The 19,490-nt window shown below is 56.7% G+C and overlaps 2 protein-coding genes and 1 non-coding gene across 4 annotated transcripts; 1 reads left to right on the top strand and 2 right to left on the bottom strand.

Annotated features, from left to right (window-relative positions):
- Window positions 1-2,617: 2,617 nt before the first annotated feature.
- PBXIP1 (PBX homeobox interacting protein 1) lies at window positions 2,618-13,913 on the bottom strand. 2 transcript variants are annotated; one of them, XM_068964062.1, is made up of 11 exons: window positions 13,852-13,913; window positions 11,498-11,584; window positions 9,055-9,181; window positions 8,759-8,823; window positions 8,512-8,680; window positions 6,818-7,048; window positions 6,674-6,697; window positions 6,250-6,332; window positions 5,903-6,031; window positions 4,080-5,299; window positions 2,618-3,606 (listed from the first exon to the last, which is right to left on the bottom strand). In XM_068964062.1, the coding sequence occupies exons 2-11, from the start codon at window positions 11,546-11,548 to the stop codon at window positions 3,525-3,527; spliced, it is 2,181 nt and encodes a 726-aa protein (XP_068820163.1). In that variant the 5' UTR covers window positions 11,549-11,584; window positions 13,852-13,913; the 3' UTR covers window positions 2,618-3,524. The 2 variants fall into 2 exon arrangements, with proteins under 2 accessions (XP_068820163.1, XP_068820164.1); XM_068964063.1 differs by having other exon boundaries at window positions 8,512-8,677.
- Window positions 9,655-9,786, top strand: LOC138074762 (small nucleolar RNA SNORA51). Its single transcript, XR_011144574.1, has one exon. It is a non-coding gene; the product is annotated as a small nucleolar RNA SNORA51 (small nucleolar RNA).
- A 965-nt stretch (window positions 13,914-14,878) lies between the features above and the next one.
- Window positions 14,879-18,812, bottom strand: PYGO2 (pygopus family PHD finger 2). The gene is made up of 3 exons (XM_068964999.1): window positions 18,710-18,812; window positions 18,197-18,246; window positions 14,879-17,570 (listed from the first exon to the last, which is right to left on the bottom strand). Exons 1-3 carry the CDS (start codon window positions 18,810-18,812, stop codon window positions 16,503-16,505), a joined length of 1,221 nt encoding a protein of 406 aa, XP_068821100.1. The 3' UTR covers window positions 14,879-16,502.
- Window positions 18,813-19,490: the final 678 nt, after the last annotated feature.

The following is a 19,490-nucleotide window of genomic DNA, read 5'->3' as shown; positions in this document are numbered from 1 at the left end:
ATGGCAACAGCCTGCCAATCCAGCATCTGTCCAGGGGCCCAGCAGAGGGGGCTGGAAGTGGTCCTCCAAAGGAACACAGGCCTCTGGCCTTCAAGGAACTTACAGGGTGGGGCAGGTTGAAGGTGACCACCACCCCATCCCCCCACTCCCCAGCGTGGGTGGGAGTAAAAGGCAGGGGTGAAACTGGGGCCTGGAGGACCCAGGGAAGCAGGAAGAGATGGGGAGGATCCTGGAGGAGGTTAGGGCTAGAGGGGGCATGATGAGAGAAGGTGGCGCTGAGGGCAGGAAAGGAGGTGAGGCTGAAGAGTGAGGGGCAGGGGTGGGAGGGAGGAATGGCAGGTTGGGGGACCGCAGGGAAATACAGTTGGGGGATGGTCAAAGGAAGCAGAATTTTTCCACTTGAGAGGGGAAAGCCAAGGAGGGCCACCCCTGATTCTAGTGATTCCCCCAAGACACCCCGGAGCTGAGCACTTAGCTGTGGGAGTTCCCAGAGGAAAGGGCAGAAAAGCCAAGTGCTTAAAATACCAAATGCTTAAACTGGAAGGGCCCAGGCCAGACCCTGGGGGCCAAGCAAGGTCGTGTGGCAGAGTCCAGTGGGTCTACCCTCCTGCGTGGTCAAAGATGTCCCCAGCCCTGTGGGAAGGAGGGAGCTCTGTCCCCACAGCTCCAGCCTCCCTTGGCTCGTCTCCACATGCTGTGTCTATGACCAGCGAGCATCCTATCATCTGAGACTCGGGGCGCCCCCCTTACCAGCGCTGCTGTAGGGGCATGGGTGTGACAGAGTGGCAGTGACCTACAATGGGCAGGAGGATCGCTGACGGGGGACAGCAGAGAGAGGGTAATCAGAATGGCCAATGTCCTTGGTGTCCTGGCCCCTCCCCAACCTACCCCCTGGGTTTGTGGTCTTTTCTTCCTGATTCAGCAGTTTCAGAAACCTCCAGCTCAGCATATCACTTCCTGAGTGGCTCAGAAAGAGGAGGGGGCTTGGGGGAACTTCCTAGCCTCCTTGAGAGTTCGTTATGCAAACGAAGGAAATGGGCCCTAGAAACGAAACTGAGAAGCCCCAGGCAGCCCACACCCTCTGGGAACCCAGGGGGCCAGTTTGTGTTCCCTCCCTAAACACATTCTCCCTCCTGGAACATGGAATCATACCTCCTACCTAGCCTGCCTCCCTCTCCAAGAAGTGTAAGTTCTGAACACCTGCAGAAGGCAAGCAATGTGAACCAGGCTTCCTCAGGTGGATGATGGTCCACAGAGCCAGGATGCCAAATCCAGACCCTGGTCCCCAGGCTAGACTGTACTTACTCCTCCCGACACCCACTCTAGAAGACTCCTTTCCTAAAGCCCCTTTTCATCGACCCTCTATGAGGAAGTTCTTCCTTAGGTCTAACTGCAATCCCTCATGCTTCAGAAAGGGGGCTCCACTGGACTATAAACTCCTTAACACGCCTCCGTATTCTCAGTACCACACTGCCTCTGGTACACAATAGAGTGTAGATGTTTGCTGAATGAGTGAACCTTGTTCCATCCCCACCCTGCCTCACCCCATCCTATTAGAATTCATTTCAGTTCAGTTGCTCAGTCATGTCTGACTCTTTGCAACGCCATGGACTGCTGCACTCCAGGCTGCCCTGTCCATCACTAACTCTGGGAGCCCAAACTCACGTCCATCGAATCAGTGATGCCATCCAACCATCTCATCCTCTGTGGTCCCCTTTTCCTCCCGCCTTCAATCTTTCCCAGCATCAGGGTCTTTTCCAATGAGTCCGTTCTTCGCATCAGGTGGCCAAAGTATTGGAGTTTCAGCTTCAGCATCAGTCCTTCCAGTGAGTATTCAGGACTGATCTCCTTTAGGATTGGGTGGTGGATCTTCTCGCAATCCAAGCGACTCTCAAGAGTCTTTTCCAACACCATACTTCAAAAGCATCAATTCTTCGGTGCTCAGCTTTCTGAATAGTCCAACTCTCACATCCATACATGAATTAAGCTAGTACCCTTAAAGTCCGTTAACAGTGAGCAACCCATCAGTTGTAGTGTTACAGAAGCACTTGTTATCAATTACAGTCCCCTTTCGGGCAGATCCCTGGGCTTCCCTGGTGGCTCAGACGGTAAAGAGTCTGCTTGCAATGTGAGATACCCGGGTTGGAACCCTGGGTCAAGAAGATCCCCTGGAGAAGGAAATGGCAACCCACTCTAGTATTCTTGCCTGGAAAATCCCATAGACAAGAGAAGCCTGGAGGGTCACAGTCGATGGGGTCACAAAGAGCTGGACGTGACTGAGGGACTAATACACCTCAGCTTTACTAACACACTCCTTGGACCTGGCCTGAAGCCACACATTCATTCTGTCCCCCCAGGGGGATTTCCAGGGGTCCAAGATTTGGGGCACCAAGTAGTGAGGTAGGTGAGGTCTGGAGCAAATGTGGAGCCAGGGCGCCACCTAGTGGTTCCCTCACCTCCCCCAACGCAGAAGCCAGTGCTGTGAGGTGGGGGTGGGGAGCCCCTCCTCCACCTTCCTCCACACTCTAAACGGAGTGAAATCACTTCTGAGCGCCAAATATTGGACACATATTTTGTTTACATTGATTTATTTACAATCCTGCTGGAAGAGTCCCCAGCCCTTCAATTTCCCTTTTTGGGGATTTGAAACCCAAGGTTCCCAGGGATTAATTTGCTCAAAATCACTCAACCTGGATTTGAGCCCAAAACCCACTTGCATATTTCTACATCTCCCAGGGATGCAGCCAAGACAGCTGTGAGCAAAATGGGGAGTTCCAGCCCAGAGGGCCTGAGGTTTGCGGGGAGGGTGAGGTGACGGGGAAAGGAGAAGGTGAGTACCAGTATGAGGTGGTGGGTGTGGGCCTCCCCTGAGCTTAGAAACAGCCCTAAGCGACAGAGCCCCCACCCAATGTCACAGCTCCTACAGAATTTTATTGGAATCTGAGTCTACAGTTCACAAGCAGAGGTGAGGCCATGTGAGGAGCAGGGCTAAAAGGGGGACTTCAATTCCCTAGGGATAGCTCGTTCCAAATCTAACAAAACCCCAGGGAAAGCCTTCATGCTGGGCCTCCAGCCAGCCGGGAGCCAGCGGGGTGAATTGAATCCCAGGGTGCATGCGTCAGTGTGTGCAGCCGAGGGGCCCACTCTGGGACCCCCTACAGACAGACACACACACACACAAGTTCTCTGGCTTTAGAATCTGAATTGCCCCCATACCTCATATCCCACCCTACAAACACAGACACACACACACACCACACACACAAGCACTCTGGCTTTAGAATCTGAATCACCCCATACCTCTTACCCCAACAGGCTTCTCTCCCATCCCCCCTTCACAATCTGCTGCAAGGGTCACGGCCCTAAGAATTTGCATTCATTTGCATAGACAGCACAGCAGCTCCAGCTAAGGCCTTTTGGGCTGGGTGATCTCCACGCTGCTATGTGAAGGACACCCAATGACACCAACCGAGCCGAGGGAGGTGGCAGCTTAACGGTTCCCAGGGGACAGATAACGCGGGGCCTCAGCCCCGGCGGTGGGGGCTGCGCTCCTCCCTGGGCCCCACAACTCTGGAGTTCTGCAAATGTTTGTCCTTCTTCCCAGACCTGTTGGGGGGGGGGGCGGGCAGGGAGTGGAGGCAGGAAGAGGCCTTTAGAGAACAATGTCATGTGATGAGAAGGGGGGCCCCTGAGAGGGGACCCTGTTCCCCCTAAGGCTAGGGACACAGGCAGCCACCATCCATCAGACTGGCGGGAGGGGAGTGTGGCCAGACCTGGTGTCCCAGGACAAGGCCCCAGCTGGGGAGACAGGAAGCGATCTCTCTTACCTCCCAGACCACACAGGTATGGTCAGCACAGGGCAACTTGGGAGGAAAAACACTCTAGCCCCAAAGGGGACTCCCCAGGACCACTCTGGGCTGAGCACAGGCTCAGCTCTCTGCCCTCAAGAGACAAAACCTCAAACTGAACACCCCCAACTCAGGGCCCTGGCTCCACACATAGACACAGACACCTCGGCCCACCATCACCTCCTGCCCCCTGCTCTGTCCCACTGACCCAGCTCCCCCACAGCCGCCCACCTCTTCTTCAGTGCTTTGTCTCCAAAGAAGTGGCTGAAGATGAAATCCTCAAAGTCGTCCACCGCGTCGTCATCACCTGTTTCTCTCACTGCCACCTCCTCCAGCCGGTCCTCCAAGGCGTCTACAAAGTCGCGGAAGCGGAGGCGGTCGTGGCGGAAGATACCATCCTCACCGAAGTAAGCGGGAGAGAGGGGCAGCTCCTCGGTCAGTGGCCTGGCCCAGGGCAGTCGCGCCAGGTACGTCCTCAGCAGAGAGGCCAGCTCCTGTTGCCGCACGGGGGCTAGCTCTATGCCAAAGAAGGCCAGGCCCTCCTGCCGGGCACACTCGTGCACACCTGAGCAGCCCTGCGGTGCCTGGTACTTGTGCCTAGACAGCTCTGCCCAGAGTGGCAGGGGGTCATGCCCGTCTTTAGCCCCTTCCTTCCACCGAGGGTGTTTCTGCCTTTCTCCGGAGGGGTGGGGGCGCCCACTTTTCCTGGGGGGCTCCTTGGCACGCTGCCGCTTGCCATCCTTCTTGCCGGCCCACTCCTCCACCCTTGGCTTGCCCTCCTTCCGCCTCCCCGCCAGCTCCCTGTCCTCCTCACTCCGCCAGCTCTTCTCCCGGCCAGATGCCTCCATCTTATGTTTCCAGGCCTCGGCCTTCCAGTCCCCTTGCCTATCCCACCACTTTTCCTTCCCACTCCGCTCCCTGGAATTCTGGAAGTGAGGCTTCTGATGCCAGGCCTCTGAGACATTGGCAGGAACCCCAGGGCGCTGGTCCTCCAGGCCCTGCAGCTTCTGGGCCAGCCTGTGACCCAACTCAGCCAGGCCAGCCCGGGCTGGATCCCCTCGGCCTGCCTTCCTCAAGCTCCGTTCCAGGTCCTGCTGCACAGACCCCAGCAGCCGCCGCTGCTGCTCCAACTCTTGCCTTAATGCCTGGGCCTCAGCCTCTAGCTGTTTCTTTTGCTCCAGGAAACCAGGGCTTGGCTCCTGCCCTGTAGGGCCTTGCTCCTTGGTGACCTTGCCAGCTTGTGGGCCTCTGCCCCACTGGAGACACTGCCCATCTGCACCCTGGACGCAGTCAGCCTCCAGTCCCTGAAGCTGGGCCCGCAGCTGCTGCAGCTCTGACTCCAGGGCCCGCTGGGAGGCTTCGCCCTGCTGGAGGGCCCCTCGGAGCCGGGCATTCTCTTCTTCTAGCCCTTTGGGCTGACGCATCAGGCTCTGAAGCTCTTCCTTCTGGGCCTGGAATGGGAGTAATAGAGGGTCCAGGGAGTTGTCAAGGATGGGTCCAGTGCCTGCTACCCGAATTCCATTCCATTACAGCCTTTATGGCCTGAGAGACTCAGAGGATTTGGTTCTCATCTCCCACCCCATCCACACCCTTCACCTGACCCTGGGATCCCCAAATTCTACTACAGGTCTTAGGTTTGTCTGTTTATAAGCCCACAACGTCTTTAATTCACCTAAAGAGAGCCAAGGTAGGACTCTCATAGCCCTATTTCAACCTCCTATACCCAGAACAGATATTATTAACTAATCACAGCACTTCTTTCCCACTGAGTCTTGGCCTGTTCTTCAAATCCTTCTCCACACAAGGCTCCAGGTAGACCATGCCAATCAAGCAGAGGTGGCATGCCACGTGAAGCAGATATGCCAGTCCTGGCCTAACCCTTAGCATGCAGGACGGGAACAAAACATGGAAGATGACTGGACTCCAGTGGGAAAGGGAGAGAGGGTCAGCATATGTGAGTGAACACAGGAAACTTCTTTGGGTGGAAGAAACTGGACAGACAGACACGCGGCCTAGGGAGGGTGTCTAGCCCACCCCATCCTGATTGTGCCCACCTGCAGCTGGGCCTGCAGTAGTCGGATGTCCTGGTTCTCCTTGGCCAGCTTATCCAGCAGAAGGGCCATGTTCTGCAGGCTGGGGACACTGTCCAGGAGCTCTGAGGTCTGTAGCTGCTGTAGTCCATCCTAAGGGCAAAGGTAGCTCAGTCAGTAAAGAATCTGCCTGCAGACACACACACACAGAGACACAGACACACACACAGAGACACAGACACACACACACAGACACACACACACAAAGACACACACACACACGGGCAAAGGAGCCAGTCACCCCAGCCGAGCCCCACAACCCCTACAGCCCCCACCGGGCCCCTCACACAGATGGAGACAGTCACACATGCCTGCCCATCCCCCACAGCCTCCAGCATCTCAGTATCAGACTCCATATCTGGCAAGACCTGCAGGTCCACTTCCTCCAGGGGCCCTGTGGGAAAGTGGAATCCTGAAGCTGGCCTCAAGGCACACAGAGCCCTCTCCTCCTCCCACTCCTGCAACACCCCCCGCCGCCCTCCCCAGCCCTGCCAACACCCCGCCCTGCCAACAAGCACAGTCACTGTCCTGCCCTGGACCTCGCCCTATGGCTGAGGGGTCCAGCAAGGTAAAAGGTCAAGGGTCACCCCAAATAGCTGACATAAGGCCTATAACTGAGCAAAAAATGTATAGCCCCCAGGATCCCTACTCCTGACCCAGAGAACTGCCCCCATCAGCCTCCCTCAGGGCTGGAAGGGGACAGACACAAACGGGTCAGGCCCCATCCTCACTCACCACTCTCAGACTCTGAGAGACCACCTGAAATGGAGACAGAGGAGTCTGGTCAGGCCCGCAGGGGCAGGGGCAGAATGGGGTCGGAGTGCTGCAAGAGGGGCTACAGCAGAGGCTCAAGGTGCCGGCGGGGGAGGGACCACTCACCGAAGAGGAGGATCCCCAGGCCCAGCAGGACCAGGGACCCGAGGAGACACATGTTGAGGGAGATGCCCAGCGCCCCGCCCGCACCCTCGCCCTGGACCTGGTCCTCCACACCCAGTGGGGCTGCGGGCTGAGGAGTGCCGGGCTCCCGGCCCCGCCGTCTCCGCAGACCCGCCACATCCACATCGGTGTCGTCCTCGCTGCTGGAGTGGTGGGCCTCCTCCCTGATCCAAGCTGGGGGAGGGAGGGGGACAGGGCAGTAAGGCAACTGGAGAGACGGGACGGACAGACAGACCAGAACCAGAGGAAAACACAGGAGACCCCCAGTCCTGATCACAGAGGGAGCGCATGGAGACCCTCCCACATGTGTCTGGGCATCAGTGACTACCCCTGCCCAGTCTGGAGGCTGAAGACCAGTCCTCTCTACTACAGACACGATACAAGAGCGACTTGCATCCTAAAAGCGTCCTCCTGCTCCCACCTGTGCCCCCTGCCCTGGTTCTGTCGGAAACCTGGCCACGCCCTCTCAGTGTCTCCTCTCAGCGCCTGGCTGCTCCTGGTCCTAGAGGCTGAGGTCTCCCTGGCACCATTTCTGCTCTTCTCACTGCACGCACAATCGCCCAGTCTCACCCACCCCGCCGGCTCCCCCCAGAGCAGACTTGAGTCCCTCATCTGTAACTCCCGACTGGCCTCCCTAGAGCTCCAGGCCTGCATGTCTGACCACCTCCTGGTCTCTTCCACCTGGCTGTCCCTGGGGACCAAACACTCCACACGCTGCCCTCCAACCTGGTTCTCTCCTGGTTCTCTCCTGGCACTCCCCGATGCAGGGCAAGACGCCAGGGCTCCACGAGCCAACCTCAGCCCTCCCTCTTTGCCTCCCATGCACAGATCGACAACATGGCCCCTAAAGATCTCAGCGGCACATGCCTTGTATCTGCCTTAGTCCAGGTCTTCCTCAGCTTCGTCGGACTGCAGCTGCCCCCGAATGGGACCCCGCCTCCCCCTCCACCCTGTCACCCCTCAACAGAGATGGATTCACACAGTCCTCCTGCCGCCAGCCTGGGACGCAGCCTCCTCGGTGCAGGACCAGGGAACCCAGCCCTTTGTGGATGCTGCAGCCCTGGCCTGCAACGTTGTCTTCCTCCTGCCCTACCTACCAAAAGTCCACTCTGCTCAAGGTTCCACTCCAGTGTCCCCTCCGGTGTGAACCTTTTCCCCAGCTGTCCCTGCCTCCCCCTCCCCCTCGACCTGTCCCCTGACTAACCCACCCTCCCCCCTTCCCGTGGGGGCACCTTAACCCCACTGCCTTTGCACCCTCACAAGCCCGACTTGCACCTTGCCTCAGTCTAGTCCACCTCCTACACAGGCCGTGAAGCCAAGCTGCCTTCCCAGAGCTGACTCGTGGAAGGGACTCAGGGAATGAGAGCCAAATCTAGAGGCAAGTAAAGAGGAGGCCCCACAGCAGAGAAGAAAGAGTTGACCAGACCTAGGCCCTGCCACTTATCAGCTGTGTGAGTTAAGCCTGAGTGTTCCCAGGGGTGACAGTGGTGAGGATTCACTGATACAGCTTAAGGAAGGCTCCAAGCTGCCAAGTCCTAGGGCCTAGACCAGAGCTGTGCTCGGCAGTGATGTCTATCTATTCCCACTCCAACACCTTCTAGAAGGATAGTGACAGGCGAAACAAGCAGGACTCTCACCTGTTTTGGGGGATGAAGGCAGGCTGCGGGAGGGGCTCTGATCCTCCAGGTCCTGTGAGTCCGGTTCCAGGCCTACCACCTCAGGGGTCTCCTCCAAGTCTCCCTGGGCCTCTGTGTCTCCTGGGCCGGGGGGCTCCACTCCAGGGTCATCACCTTCCAGGACACCCTGCTGCAGACACAGCCGTGAGCACTTCCCACTTCCCTGGCCCTCCCCACTTCCCGCCCTTCCCCCAGGGAAGGTCCTCACCTTGGCCTCAGCCTCCTCTGACAGGATGGGCCCAGATTGGGAGCTCTCACTCTGGGATACTGTCTCTGTAGCAGGAGAAAAGACTCAGGAAAAACACCACGGCCCCCCTGGCTCCCACAGGCCGCGACCAGGTAGGAAGGGACAGGAGAAAGCCAGGATGGGATAAGGGAGGGTTTTAAACTGAGACCAATGCTGGGAATAAGACCAACTGGCCTCCCTCTCCCTGAGGAAACTGGGAAACCCCAGAACATGGAGGACAGGTGGCTGCACCGCCCCCCTCAACAGGGCCCTGTTACCTCCTCCATCCAAGGTCCCAGCCAATTCCTCAGCAGCTGCCTTGGAGGGGCTCCGAGGGGCCTGAGGAGCTCTCTCGGATTCTGGGTCCCTCCCAGATTCAGGGCCCAAGGTCTCCACAGGCAGGCTCTGGGGGCAGGGGTACAGCAGAAAGGCTGCTTTAGAGGAAGGACGGCAGGACGAAACCGAGAGCACGGGGTGCTCTCCTGGGTGCCCGAGACCAGCCTGTGCTCAGGGTTCCCAGCCCGCACCGTACACATACATAACACACTCAGCAGGGGCTGCTCCAAAGCGGGTAAGGGGCAGGGGGCAGCTGGCACTGTGACCTCTCCGCTCGACACAGTGTTCGGCCATTCCCTAACTTCACTTGCTGCTCTGAGGAACTTTTGGAGGCCAAGTTTCTGTGAAATAAAGACACACCACTAGGGACTCTCTTGGTGGTCCAGTGGCTAAGACTCAGCGTACCCAATGCCAGGGGCCGGGGTTTGATCCCTGGTCAGGAAACTAGATCCTGCATGCCACAACGAAGACCCAGCACAGCCAAAAAAAAAACAAGTAAATGTTATTTTTAAAGGAATCCTATATTTACAGGAATTAACTTGAGCCTTGTAGTACTTACTACAGACTGTGTTCTTACACTGACAGCATAGAAAGAGGAGTCAGAGGAAACCCACCCTACAAACAGCTTAGGCAGGCACTTTGCCTGGTCTGTATGGTGAATGGGGAGGACATGGAGTTGAAAAAAAAAAAAGAATTAAGTTATTCAATCAGACATTAAACTAATAAAAAAAAAAAAAAAAAGGACCACTGGTCCAAGGCACTGGACCACGATACAAACCTGACACCCACCACCACCCCCCCAGAGAAGCCAGCTACAGCCTGGGCCTCCCTCCCCACAAGTGACCAACTCAGGAACTGGCAAGAGAACAAAGTCCTCTGGAGCCTAAGGGTCACAGTCCCATCCCCCCACAGGTTTCCCCCCAGTTCTCCTCACAACGAGCCACCTGCTCCATCTGCCAAACTTTTCCGGCCTTTCCGGCTCCCTGCACACCCGTCTCCCAGGAGCTGACGGAAGCCCACCTCACCCCAGCCACCGCCAGCCTGTCTCCCAGGGTGCTCTCAGCCCAGTCATCTACAGCCTCAGCCTCTCCTTTTTCTGCAAACGGCCCCTCAGCAGGCCCACTGCCTGCTCATCCCATCCATGGCTCCCACTAAACTTCCAAGAATAATTCTTGACCTTAATATGTTTCCTTACAAGACTCTTTTTTAAAAAAATATTTTTTTTAATGTGTACCATTTTAAAAGTATTTATTGAATCTGTTATAATATGGCTTTTGTTTTATGTTTTGGTTTTTTGGCCCCAAGGCATGTGGGAATCTCAGCTTCTGGAACAGGGATCTAACCCGCACCCCCTGAGTTGGAAGGCAAAGTCTTAACCACTGGACTGCCAGGGAAGTCCCTCTTTACAATTTCAAGCCACCTTTTTCTCCCAGTCCCTCCTAAATTAAAGGAAACACGACTCCTCCTTGTTAAAGGGAGGACAGTGAGGCGAAACAGCTGGTCCGAGGTCCCCCTGCTGTCTGCAAAGGCAGCCAGGGCTCTGGCTGGGAGCGCGGAGTCGCCTGCTCGGCCAGCCAGCCCCAGCCCGTGGGTCCTGCTCCAGCATCACACTGAGGGCAGCTCCCTCACTCCCCATCAATTTCTTCAAGGCCACTCAAACCCGAAGTCTCTAACTCAAACTTCCCAGCTACCTCCCTCCCTGGGAGATGAACATACCAAGTCCTTGACAAACTCTCCAGCCACTCCATTCCCCATCCTGCCAGCCCCCTTCTCAGTGGCTTTGGGGCAGAGGAGTCCACTGGGTTCTCGTCCAGCCAACTACAACCTGGACTGCAGGACCTTCAAAATGCTCTCCCCCTGTCCCCACGCAGCCCACATAGTGGCTGCACCCTCTGCCCACAGCAGTGATGGTCCTGACCCCCTCCAGCTCAGAGCCTGCCCGCTATTTTCCATCAAGGAGCGGCCTGAATGCCTGAGCCAGACCCTATAGGCCTCCTCCAGAGGCTCACAGGCTCTGATCCAACCTCACTTCAACACCGTCTGGCCCACGTCTGCACCTCCTCCAACGGACCTCCTCAGTCTCCCCCAGCACAGCTCATCTATTGCTGCCTCAGGACCTTTGCTAATGCTGGTCTCCCCACCAGAATTTCTCCCCTGCTTCTCATAGCTTACCCAGACAATTCCCTTCTTTCAAGCCATGGTCCAAGTCCCAACTCCTGACTCCTGGGGCCTGATCGTATTCTCCCTGCCCCTGGAGTTCCTCTCACAACCAGCAGGAGGTGACACGTGTGATCACCAGGAGCAAGGAAGGGGGACAGACCCCAAAAGCAGCCCAGCCAGGCCAGAACTCCCATTCCATATGGTTCCCAGGCCTGCTCTTCCTACCTCTGAGCCGGCAAGCACCCAGCTATTGTCCGAGTCTGGGCAGGAGGCCATCACTGCTGAGGTCCCCGCAGCTGCTGAGGCTGCCACCTGCAGAGAAAGGCTCTCTTAGGGACTCCAGCTCCCTTGGGGAGGTGGGATGCAGACAGCAGCCTCAGCTGGGTTCCAAGTGTGAGGGCTGGGCAGTCACTTCCAGAACCAGCCTGGTTCCAGTCCTTCTGACCCCCAAATCCGAATTCTGGGCAGTATTTGCCTTGCAAATCAGAACCTACCAACAGCTGCAGTGAAGTTTGCCTTTCCCAGGGACCAAAAGAGCCCTTGGGAAACTGGGAAATGGAACTGACCTTGAAAGGTCAGAGAAGCACAGGGCTGGAAAAGCTCTGGGAAAAATCCAGGCCAACTCTCTCATGTTATAGTCAGGGAAAACAAAGGCCCGAAAACTGGCTGACTTGACTTGCCAGCGATGAACAGCAAGAGAGAAGAGTGAGGAACAATCTGGCCCTCCCTCCCCCTCCCCAAGCTCCCTCACAATCCTACCTCCTCCCCCAGGGCCTGGAAGAGAAGATGGCCTTCGTCAGCCACAAGTCTCCCACCAACCCATCACCCACTGGTTAAGTCCTTTGTATGGTCTAGTTTGGGGTCCTGTTCACTGGCTACACAATGGAATCAATCACCTAAGATTCTGATATAACTGAGTCCAAGGACCAGGCTCCGAAAAATCTCCCAAATGATTCTCATGTGCAGCCAGGGCCGAGGGCAACGGCACAGCTTACATCCATCTGAATGTACCTTTAGTAAGCTTCCCTGTTACTCTCCATTCTAGGTTGTTTCCCTTCTTAGTAACTCCAGCGTTCCATCTGAGGAAACTTGAAGGTGACTAAAAAGGGATTTGTGGCAACTATCATGTATACAGAAAGCACTGTACCATTTGCAAAGCATGGACAATAACCAGGGTTGTGGCCCTATTCCTTGCTAATCTGCTCTGACATGGTGGGGTAAGGGTGGGAAATCACTCCAGCTTCAAAAGCCTGACACAAAGCAGGACAAGAAGAGAAGGACCTACCCCTCCCTCCGTGACCAACACTATGGCCCCAGGCTGGCAACTGGGCCCTGGCATAAAGCTGAGGGGCAGATTAGCTGAGCCCCTGGTCTTGGACTCTGATCCTTTAGAGGCTACATGACGGCTTGCTGAGGGGCTAGAAGGATGATAAGTGGAAAAGGATCCTGAAAGGAAGTCCTGGGGAGAGGAAGTAAGGCTGGAGTAGAAGCGTGGCAGCTCTACTATGGGAAACCACTACACTTCCCCCTTCAGTAGAACACACCGTGGGAGCCCTACACAGTGCCTCCCAGAGACAGGCACCCATCCCACAAGGAGAGAGAATGGCTGCAGCGACTTTCCCACACTGCAGTCCAGCAGGACACCCCTGGCCGGCTTCTACAGGCATCCAGAGAACCATCACTGTGCTGCCTTCTGGTCTCAGGCCCCACCCCCGCCACTCTGTCATCATCTCCCCATCCCCAGTTGCTGCGTGTGACTCTTTAACAGGTGGCAGCAGGAAGGAAGTGGCAGCAGCTTGGGCTGAAGTCCCTGTTTACCCCTGGCTGTGTACAGCCTGCTCAGGTCCTCCAGAAGCAGGCACTATGGCAACCAGGGTGATGTCAGACCCACTGTCTCCATGGAAACCAGAAACGGTATTTGGGTCAACAAGACAAACACTTCTGAGACCCAAACAGAATACAGTCCGGAACCTCTGCACTCAGGGTTCCAAACCCTGGCTGGTACCTCTCTCTTGGTTGGATTCACTGAAGATCCCATAAGTTCTCCCTGTTCCCCCCAGGCCAGCATCTCACTGCCTTATTAGGAAGTTCTTTTTGCTGTCTATTTCCCACCCTTCCCTGCTGCTTTCAGATCTCTCTTCTCATCAACCTCTTGGAAGAACACCCACCTCCACCCCCTCCTCACTACTCCCTCTCCTTTTTTCAGGCAAGATTCAACAAAAACATCCTGTAAGGATTGTCAGGGACTTGTGCTATTTCCAAAAGACAGCTAAAGGGGGAGCTCTGCCACTCTGTTCACAGCTGGGAAGTTTTGTCCAGCTAATTTCAACCCCTCTAAGAGCTGTTCCCCCAAACCTCTAAAATAAAGCACCCAGGGCTACAAAAACTTGTCTGGGAGACCCAGAGCAAGTTCCTGTTTTGGAAACGGCCGCCCATGATCCCCCTCCCTCCCGGCCCAGAAGTGACAAACAGCTCTATAGATCCTGGATGGAACTCAACCCTTCAACATTCTACCCTTCCTCTCCTCTATCCTTCCTCTCCTGGGGATCTCTGTTGCCCCTGCCCCGCTAGGGCATTACCTGACCCAGCTCTTGCTTCAGTCTTCAGCTGAACTTGTTGAGGCCTCTCCGGCTTTACAGGCACAAGAAAGGAAGGTCACGTGACTGAGAACTGACCAATGGAGAGTCAACTTCCCTGAGGGGGGCGGAAACTTTTGGCCAATAATAGCTAGACTTGAGAGCCGCGGGGGTGCGGCAGGGGTGCGGCGGGGGCGGGGCGGGGAGGGCGCCTGCAGAGCCCCTAAACCTGGACTTACCTCCCGGTGGGACACTGGGGTTCCAGCAAACTCAACTGGGGGTCACCTCCCCTCCTTTTCCAGTGGCTAAACAACTTCTGATGGGAAGACTCAGAACTGAAAGGCAAGCGGGTGGCATGTCCAGAACAAGGAGCCAGGTTGGTCCCAGGATAGACAAGAGACAGCTGCAGGATGGGGGAGGAGAGTGGCAAAGTGTGGGTTGTCCCTATGCTCACCCTGGCGCCGATTGTTTAAGGATGCCACTATTCTTTTTTAAAGGAGGCGGGGGCAGGGGGTACTGAAAAGCATCCTAAAATGCAATTTGCTAGACCAGGGCAGCCCCTTCCCCCACCCCTGGAGCTACACTGACCTCCTAACTCAGGAGTGGGAGTGGGGCACTACACCAAGAAGCACTAATGGCAATTGTCTCCCTGAAGCCTTGGAGCCGAAGATCCTGCTTGGCTTTAGGCCTGGCTCAGGAATGTGCTCAGAAAGGAAACTTGTTTCTCACAGCAGGGACGCAGGGAGAGCTGGGGCAAAGATGCCTCCCCAGGCTCCACAGCTTGTATTAGGTCAGCTCAGGGGGCTGACTCTTCCTGCTATCCCCACTTCCAGGGACCCTGGGGGGTCCCTGTCCACACCCCCCAACCATCCTCACCAGCAGTGACTGACTCATTCCCACCTTGTGCACACCAACACCAAGGAGTCCGGGTGTGGATCTTCCAAGTCATTTTATTAATCCAACCGTACAAAACTTTCCCCACCACATCTCTGCCACCCCCACTTTCTTCCAAAAAGCAGTGGCATGAGAGGGAGAGAGGGATTGACCAGACACTGCCCCCATCCCTGGCCAGGAGCCATCTTACAAAGCAGGGGTGGGGGAGCAGGGCAGAGACCACAAAAACATCAACAGATAAAAAGAGGGGCAAACAGAACCACAAACACAACACAAAGCTGAGCAGTGAAGGGGTTGCCATCTCTGCGCCTAGATGGCAGGGAACCCTGGAAAAGAGAAGCCCAGAGGCCCCTCCCTTCCTTCGCACAGCCTCAAAGGCTGCATGCTCCACCCAGGGAAGGCAAGAGTTCTGCAGTATACCTGTCTCCTCTTCACATGTATAAGGTCCCAGGAGAAGTGGGGGCAGGGGACCACCAGCTCCTCTCAGGGCCAGACCCCTAGCCTGCCTTCCCTACCCCACTTGAGGAATGTGTGTAGGAGCTGTAGGGAACAGCATGCAGCTGTGAGGGGTCCTCATGGGGCCCCAGGCCCATCTCTCGCAGGCAGTGCTTAAAACATAAAAAATAAAGCCCTGGCACGGATTTTGTCTGAGAAGGATGAGAACAGCTCGATTACCAGGCCAGAGAAGATAGAACAGCAGGGAGAGAGGGGAGCAAAAGCATCCAGGCTCTGGACTGCATTCTAGCACCACAGCAACGAGGGTCCTGCAGACTCCCCAACCCACAGGCTGTGGCACGGATCCTTTTATCAGGAGGGAAAATGAGGTATTAGGGCTCTGTGCCTTTTCAAGCTTTCCTTCCATCAAGGCAGGGAACTCAAGGCGCCGAAGTTGAAGACCAGCGCTTGGGGGAGCGGAGCGGGAAGAGAGGTGTACAACCACAGAGTCTGGGCTCCCAGGACAGTCTGAATGTCAAATATTCTGGTCTGTCAGACCACACATCCCACTTTTTGGCAAAAACATGATCATCAGGGAAAAAGCACAAGAGAGGCTGAGAAAGGACCAATGACTTTGGTATGAGGGAGATATGTCCTGACAGCATCTTACCTACTGTCTCCAAGCCCCAGATCACCAAGAACTGCCATAGCCACGTACTCTCCTGCTTCTTCAAGCTATTTGGTTTCTGAAGAGGGACGAGTTGGACAGGTGAAGGAGACAAGGGGAAGGTAGGAAAAGGGGAAAATCTCCATTTATTCCCTAAAGCTATCTCCCAGCGCCCATGAAAGGGCTACCGCAGAGATGGCAAGAGACCCCAACTCCTCTGGCCAGAAACCTTTAATCCTGGACTCCAAACACTAAGGTTGGAGCTGTGGAGCTAGAGAGGCATGTTAGGCACAGGTGTTGGGGGCATCCATCATCTGTAGAGGGGACACCCCTGCCCTTCCGATCTTCCTCCAGCCTCTTTCCTCTTGCAGCCATACCCCTGGGTTTCCAGAGATAGCCACCAAAAATGGCTCTGCTTGGCAGGGCTTTGGTTTCCTGAACCTCTGTAGATCTCAATACATAAGTTTCCACAAGAGTGAGAGATACAGGCTCTTCTGCCTGGCCACCTCAGTTCCTTTTTCTGCCCCCAGGAGCCACTGGCTTTCTGCCCCATGGGGATGCGAAGCCGATGGAAACCAGGACCAAGAGCCAGACAAGAAGGCAATCGCCCTGGAAGAGCAAGGAGGAACATGTGCACTTCCCTGGGCCCTCGCCAGCATCACCCATCGTTAGCGGCCACCAGCTGCCCCATGCCCTCGCGGATGTAGACAGACTGAATCTCCTTGGTCTTGAGGCAGAGATCGCAGGCCCAGACAGCAGAGGCCTCGGTGGTCAGCAGCCCATAGGCGCTCTCAGTCATGCCCGTGCACTCACGGTGGAACCACTTCTGGCAGGAGGCCTCACACAGAATGGCATCTTGGTCGTCATTCACCTCGCTCCGACAGGCACCACATGGATACACCAGGCCTGGGGGAGGCTGGGGTCCTGAGCCCCCACCTGCCTTTCCAGGGGGTGCCAGGCTATTGGCATCTGGAGTGCCCCCACCCCGCCCACTGCTGTTTGGAGGAAAACTGGGCTGATTCCCATTAACAGCAGCAGCTGGGGAGCCCGAGTGGGGCTCCTGGGGAAAAGCAGTGGGCGCAGGGGGATTTAAGGGCTTCCCCCCATCCTCACCACCAGGGCCAGGAAAGCCAGGGTCCGGACCAGGGAAGGGACTTGTGTTGGGAGGCAGGCTGGGGAGCCCCTGACCAGGTCTCTGGAGAGGAGAAGGGCCAAAAGGTGCCCCTGGCTGGGCAAAGCGTTGGGGGAGAGAAGGAGGGCCCAGCTCCCCTCTGGGAGGTTGTCCCATGGTGGGTGAGATCATGGGGCCAAATCCCCCCACTGGGCCTGGCATCATCTGCCCACCAGGTGGGCTAAAGTTCTGACCCAGAGGCTGGTTGAAGGGTTGGCTGGGAAAATTCATGTTACCTGGGGGTGGATAGCCAGGGCCCTGAGGGGGCATGTTGAAAGCAGGGCCCATGGGGCTGGGAGGGAAAGGGGGTGGCTGTCGACGAAGAGGCTGAGGACCTCCTCCACCCCCAGTGCCATAGCCTGGGGGTACCTGGCCTGCCATGCCCCCCTGGACACGGAAGCCCCCAAAGGGGACGGGACTGCCAAGGAATGGAGGGGCTGTGCCCCCCACCTTAGGGGCTCCGAAGTCATCCTCAAAAGGGTTGGATGCAACCAGGTGATCCACCATGGGAGTTGGGGGTGGTGCAAACTCCGTCAGGTGAGAGTACGCAGGGCCCTGGGGAAAAAGATGAGGGAAAGAGGATCATGGAGAGAGACCCAGAGCTAAACCAAGAGAGCATCGGAAACACAGTACACAGTTTTAGAGGCTGGTACGGGCCAGTTCAGACGGACCTTAGACGGCAACAAAGAAACACAGTGGAGAGCACAACCAACATAGTGCGTAACTGTTTTGAAAACAGGCAGAACTACACTGGAATCCCAGTTTTGACACTGAGTAACCTCAAAGCCCTGGAGCAGGCATTGAACATGTTTAAGCTTCAGGTTTCTCATCTGTAAAACTGTGACAATGCCTACCTCCCAAAGCCGTTGAAGCATTTTAGCACAATCCCTGATACTTAGAAAAGGTTCAGCAAGTGATAGTTGTTATCATCATGGGGGAACTGGAACAGGACACAAAGGGGAGAGGACGATTCTAATCCCCACTGATAAAATCTCTGGTCAAATCGTCTCATCCCTACCCTACTCCCAAAATATAAAACTGAAGGAAAGGACCAGAAAAAGAGTAAGAAAGACAACTTTCTCTTCTCCCTGTAGCTGATGCAAGATGAAGACATTGGGGTGGGAGAACAGAGAACCCAAACGGGCTACCAGAAATTACCCCCACAACCAACCACCATTCACCTGAGTATTTGACTTCCTTCGCTTCTTTTCTGGACTCTTCATTTGCAAACCTGGAAAGGCAGTAAAAGACAGACACAAACAAGTTTCCCTGAGGTTTCCCCAACATCCTCTCTCCCAAGCACGATCTAGGAGATTCTCCTAATTTCAATATATTGTTTATTTACTTAGTATCTACTTTGTTAGAAACTAACAAAGATACACTATGAAGAATAAATGGGATGCCACACTCTCAGCTGCCTCTCCCTTTAAATGAGACGTCCCCATCTCTTGATAGCCTCAGACTCCCAAGTGGCTCCTTCATTCCAGGTGCCCCAAACTCTAGGATTGGCAGTCAGTGACCCCCTCGTCCCCAACCCCTGGAGGGCTTCACCCACCTATCCTTTCCACTGAGCCTCCCCTCTCTTCAGGGCCCTCACTCAGCCTGAGAGCCGCCACCTCCCCGGCCAACCAGCCCTCCCTCCAAGGTCCGAGAGTTCCGAGCCTCGCCAGCCCCAGCCTCCTCAGCGTTCTCACCGGCCTTGCCCTGCTTTCTCCCGGTGCTGGGCGGCGCAGGGGGCGGTGCGGGGCCGCCACCTCCCTCCAGCTTGTCCGGTGGGGGCGGCGCCGAGGCGGCCATGGAGTGGGGGACCCGGGTCAGCAGCGGCGGGGGACGGACGCGCCCTCGGGTTGCACCATGGCCCGGAAGAGAAGGCCGGGGCGGCGCAGGCCCCCGCGCGGCAGCAAGCCCGAGGTGCGGCGAGGCGGGGGTGCCGAGCCGCGGCGCCAACTGCACGCACACCCTGCCTCACCGCCCGCCAGCGAGCGCAGCCACAGGAAGCGGAATTCGGCGTGGCAGCCACCACTGCGCTCGGCGAGGAGGGGGAGCAAGGCCCGGGCCAGACCCTCCCCCTAGCGCTGGGCGGGCAGGGCCGTACCAAGGCGCAAGCCTGGGGGAGGCCGTCTCCAGCCCGGGAGCGCGGCGTGCCGGCTCGCTAGGGAAGACGGCAGCCGTCGGCCCTGCGGCTGGGCCGTACCATCCCGCGCCGAGGGGCCGCCGCAGGGGTGCACGCTGGCCCGAGCCGCCTGGGGTCGGGCTGTCCGCGATCCCACCCCGCCTCGGTCCCCGCTGCAGACTCGAACATCCCCTGGCGTGGTGGCCCCGCACGCCCCACCCCGCCGCACCCTCCTACGAGAATCCCTAAGTTCTCACTCTCACTCGAGCGCGACCCAAGCGAGTCCAGGTGAGGCCGAGTCTGGCCTCCGGCCTCTCCTCCTGCCGTGGGGGGCGCCCAGAGCCAACAATAAGCTGAGACAG

The sequence above is a fragment of the Capricornis sumatraensis genome, chromosome 2, assembly GCF_032405125.1.
Source record: "Capricornis sumatraensis isolate serow.1 chromosome 2, serow.2, whole genome shotgun sequence".
Taxonomy (NCBI): domain Eukaryota; kingdom Metazoa; phylum Chordata; class Mammalia; order Artiodactyla; family Bovidae; genus Capricornis; species Capricornis sumatraensis.
This window is presented reverse-complemented; position numbering and strand designations above follow the sequence as displayed.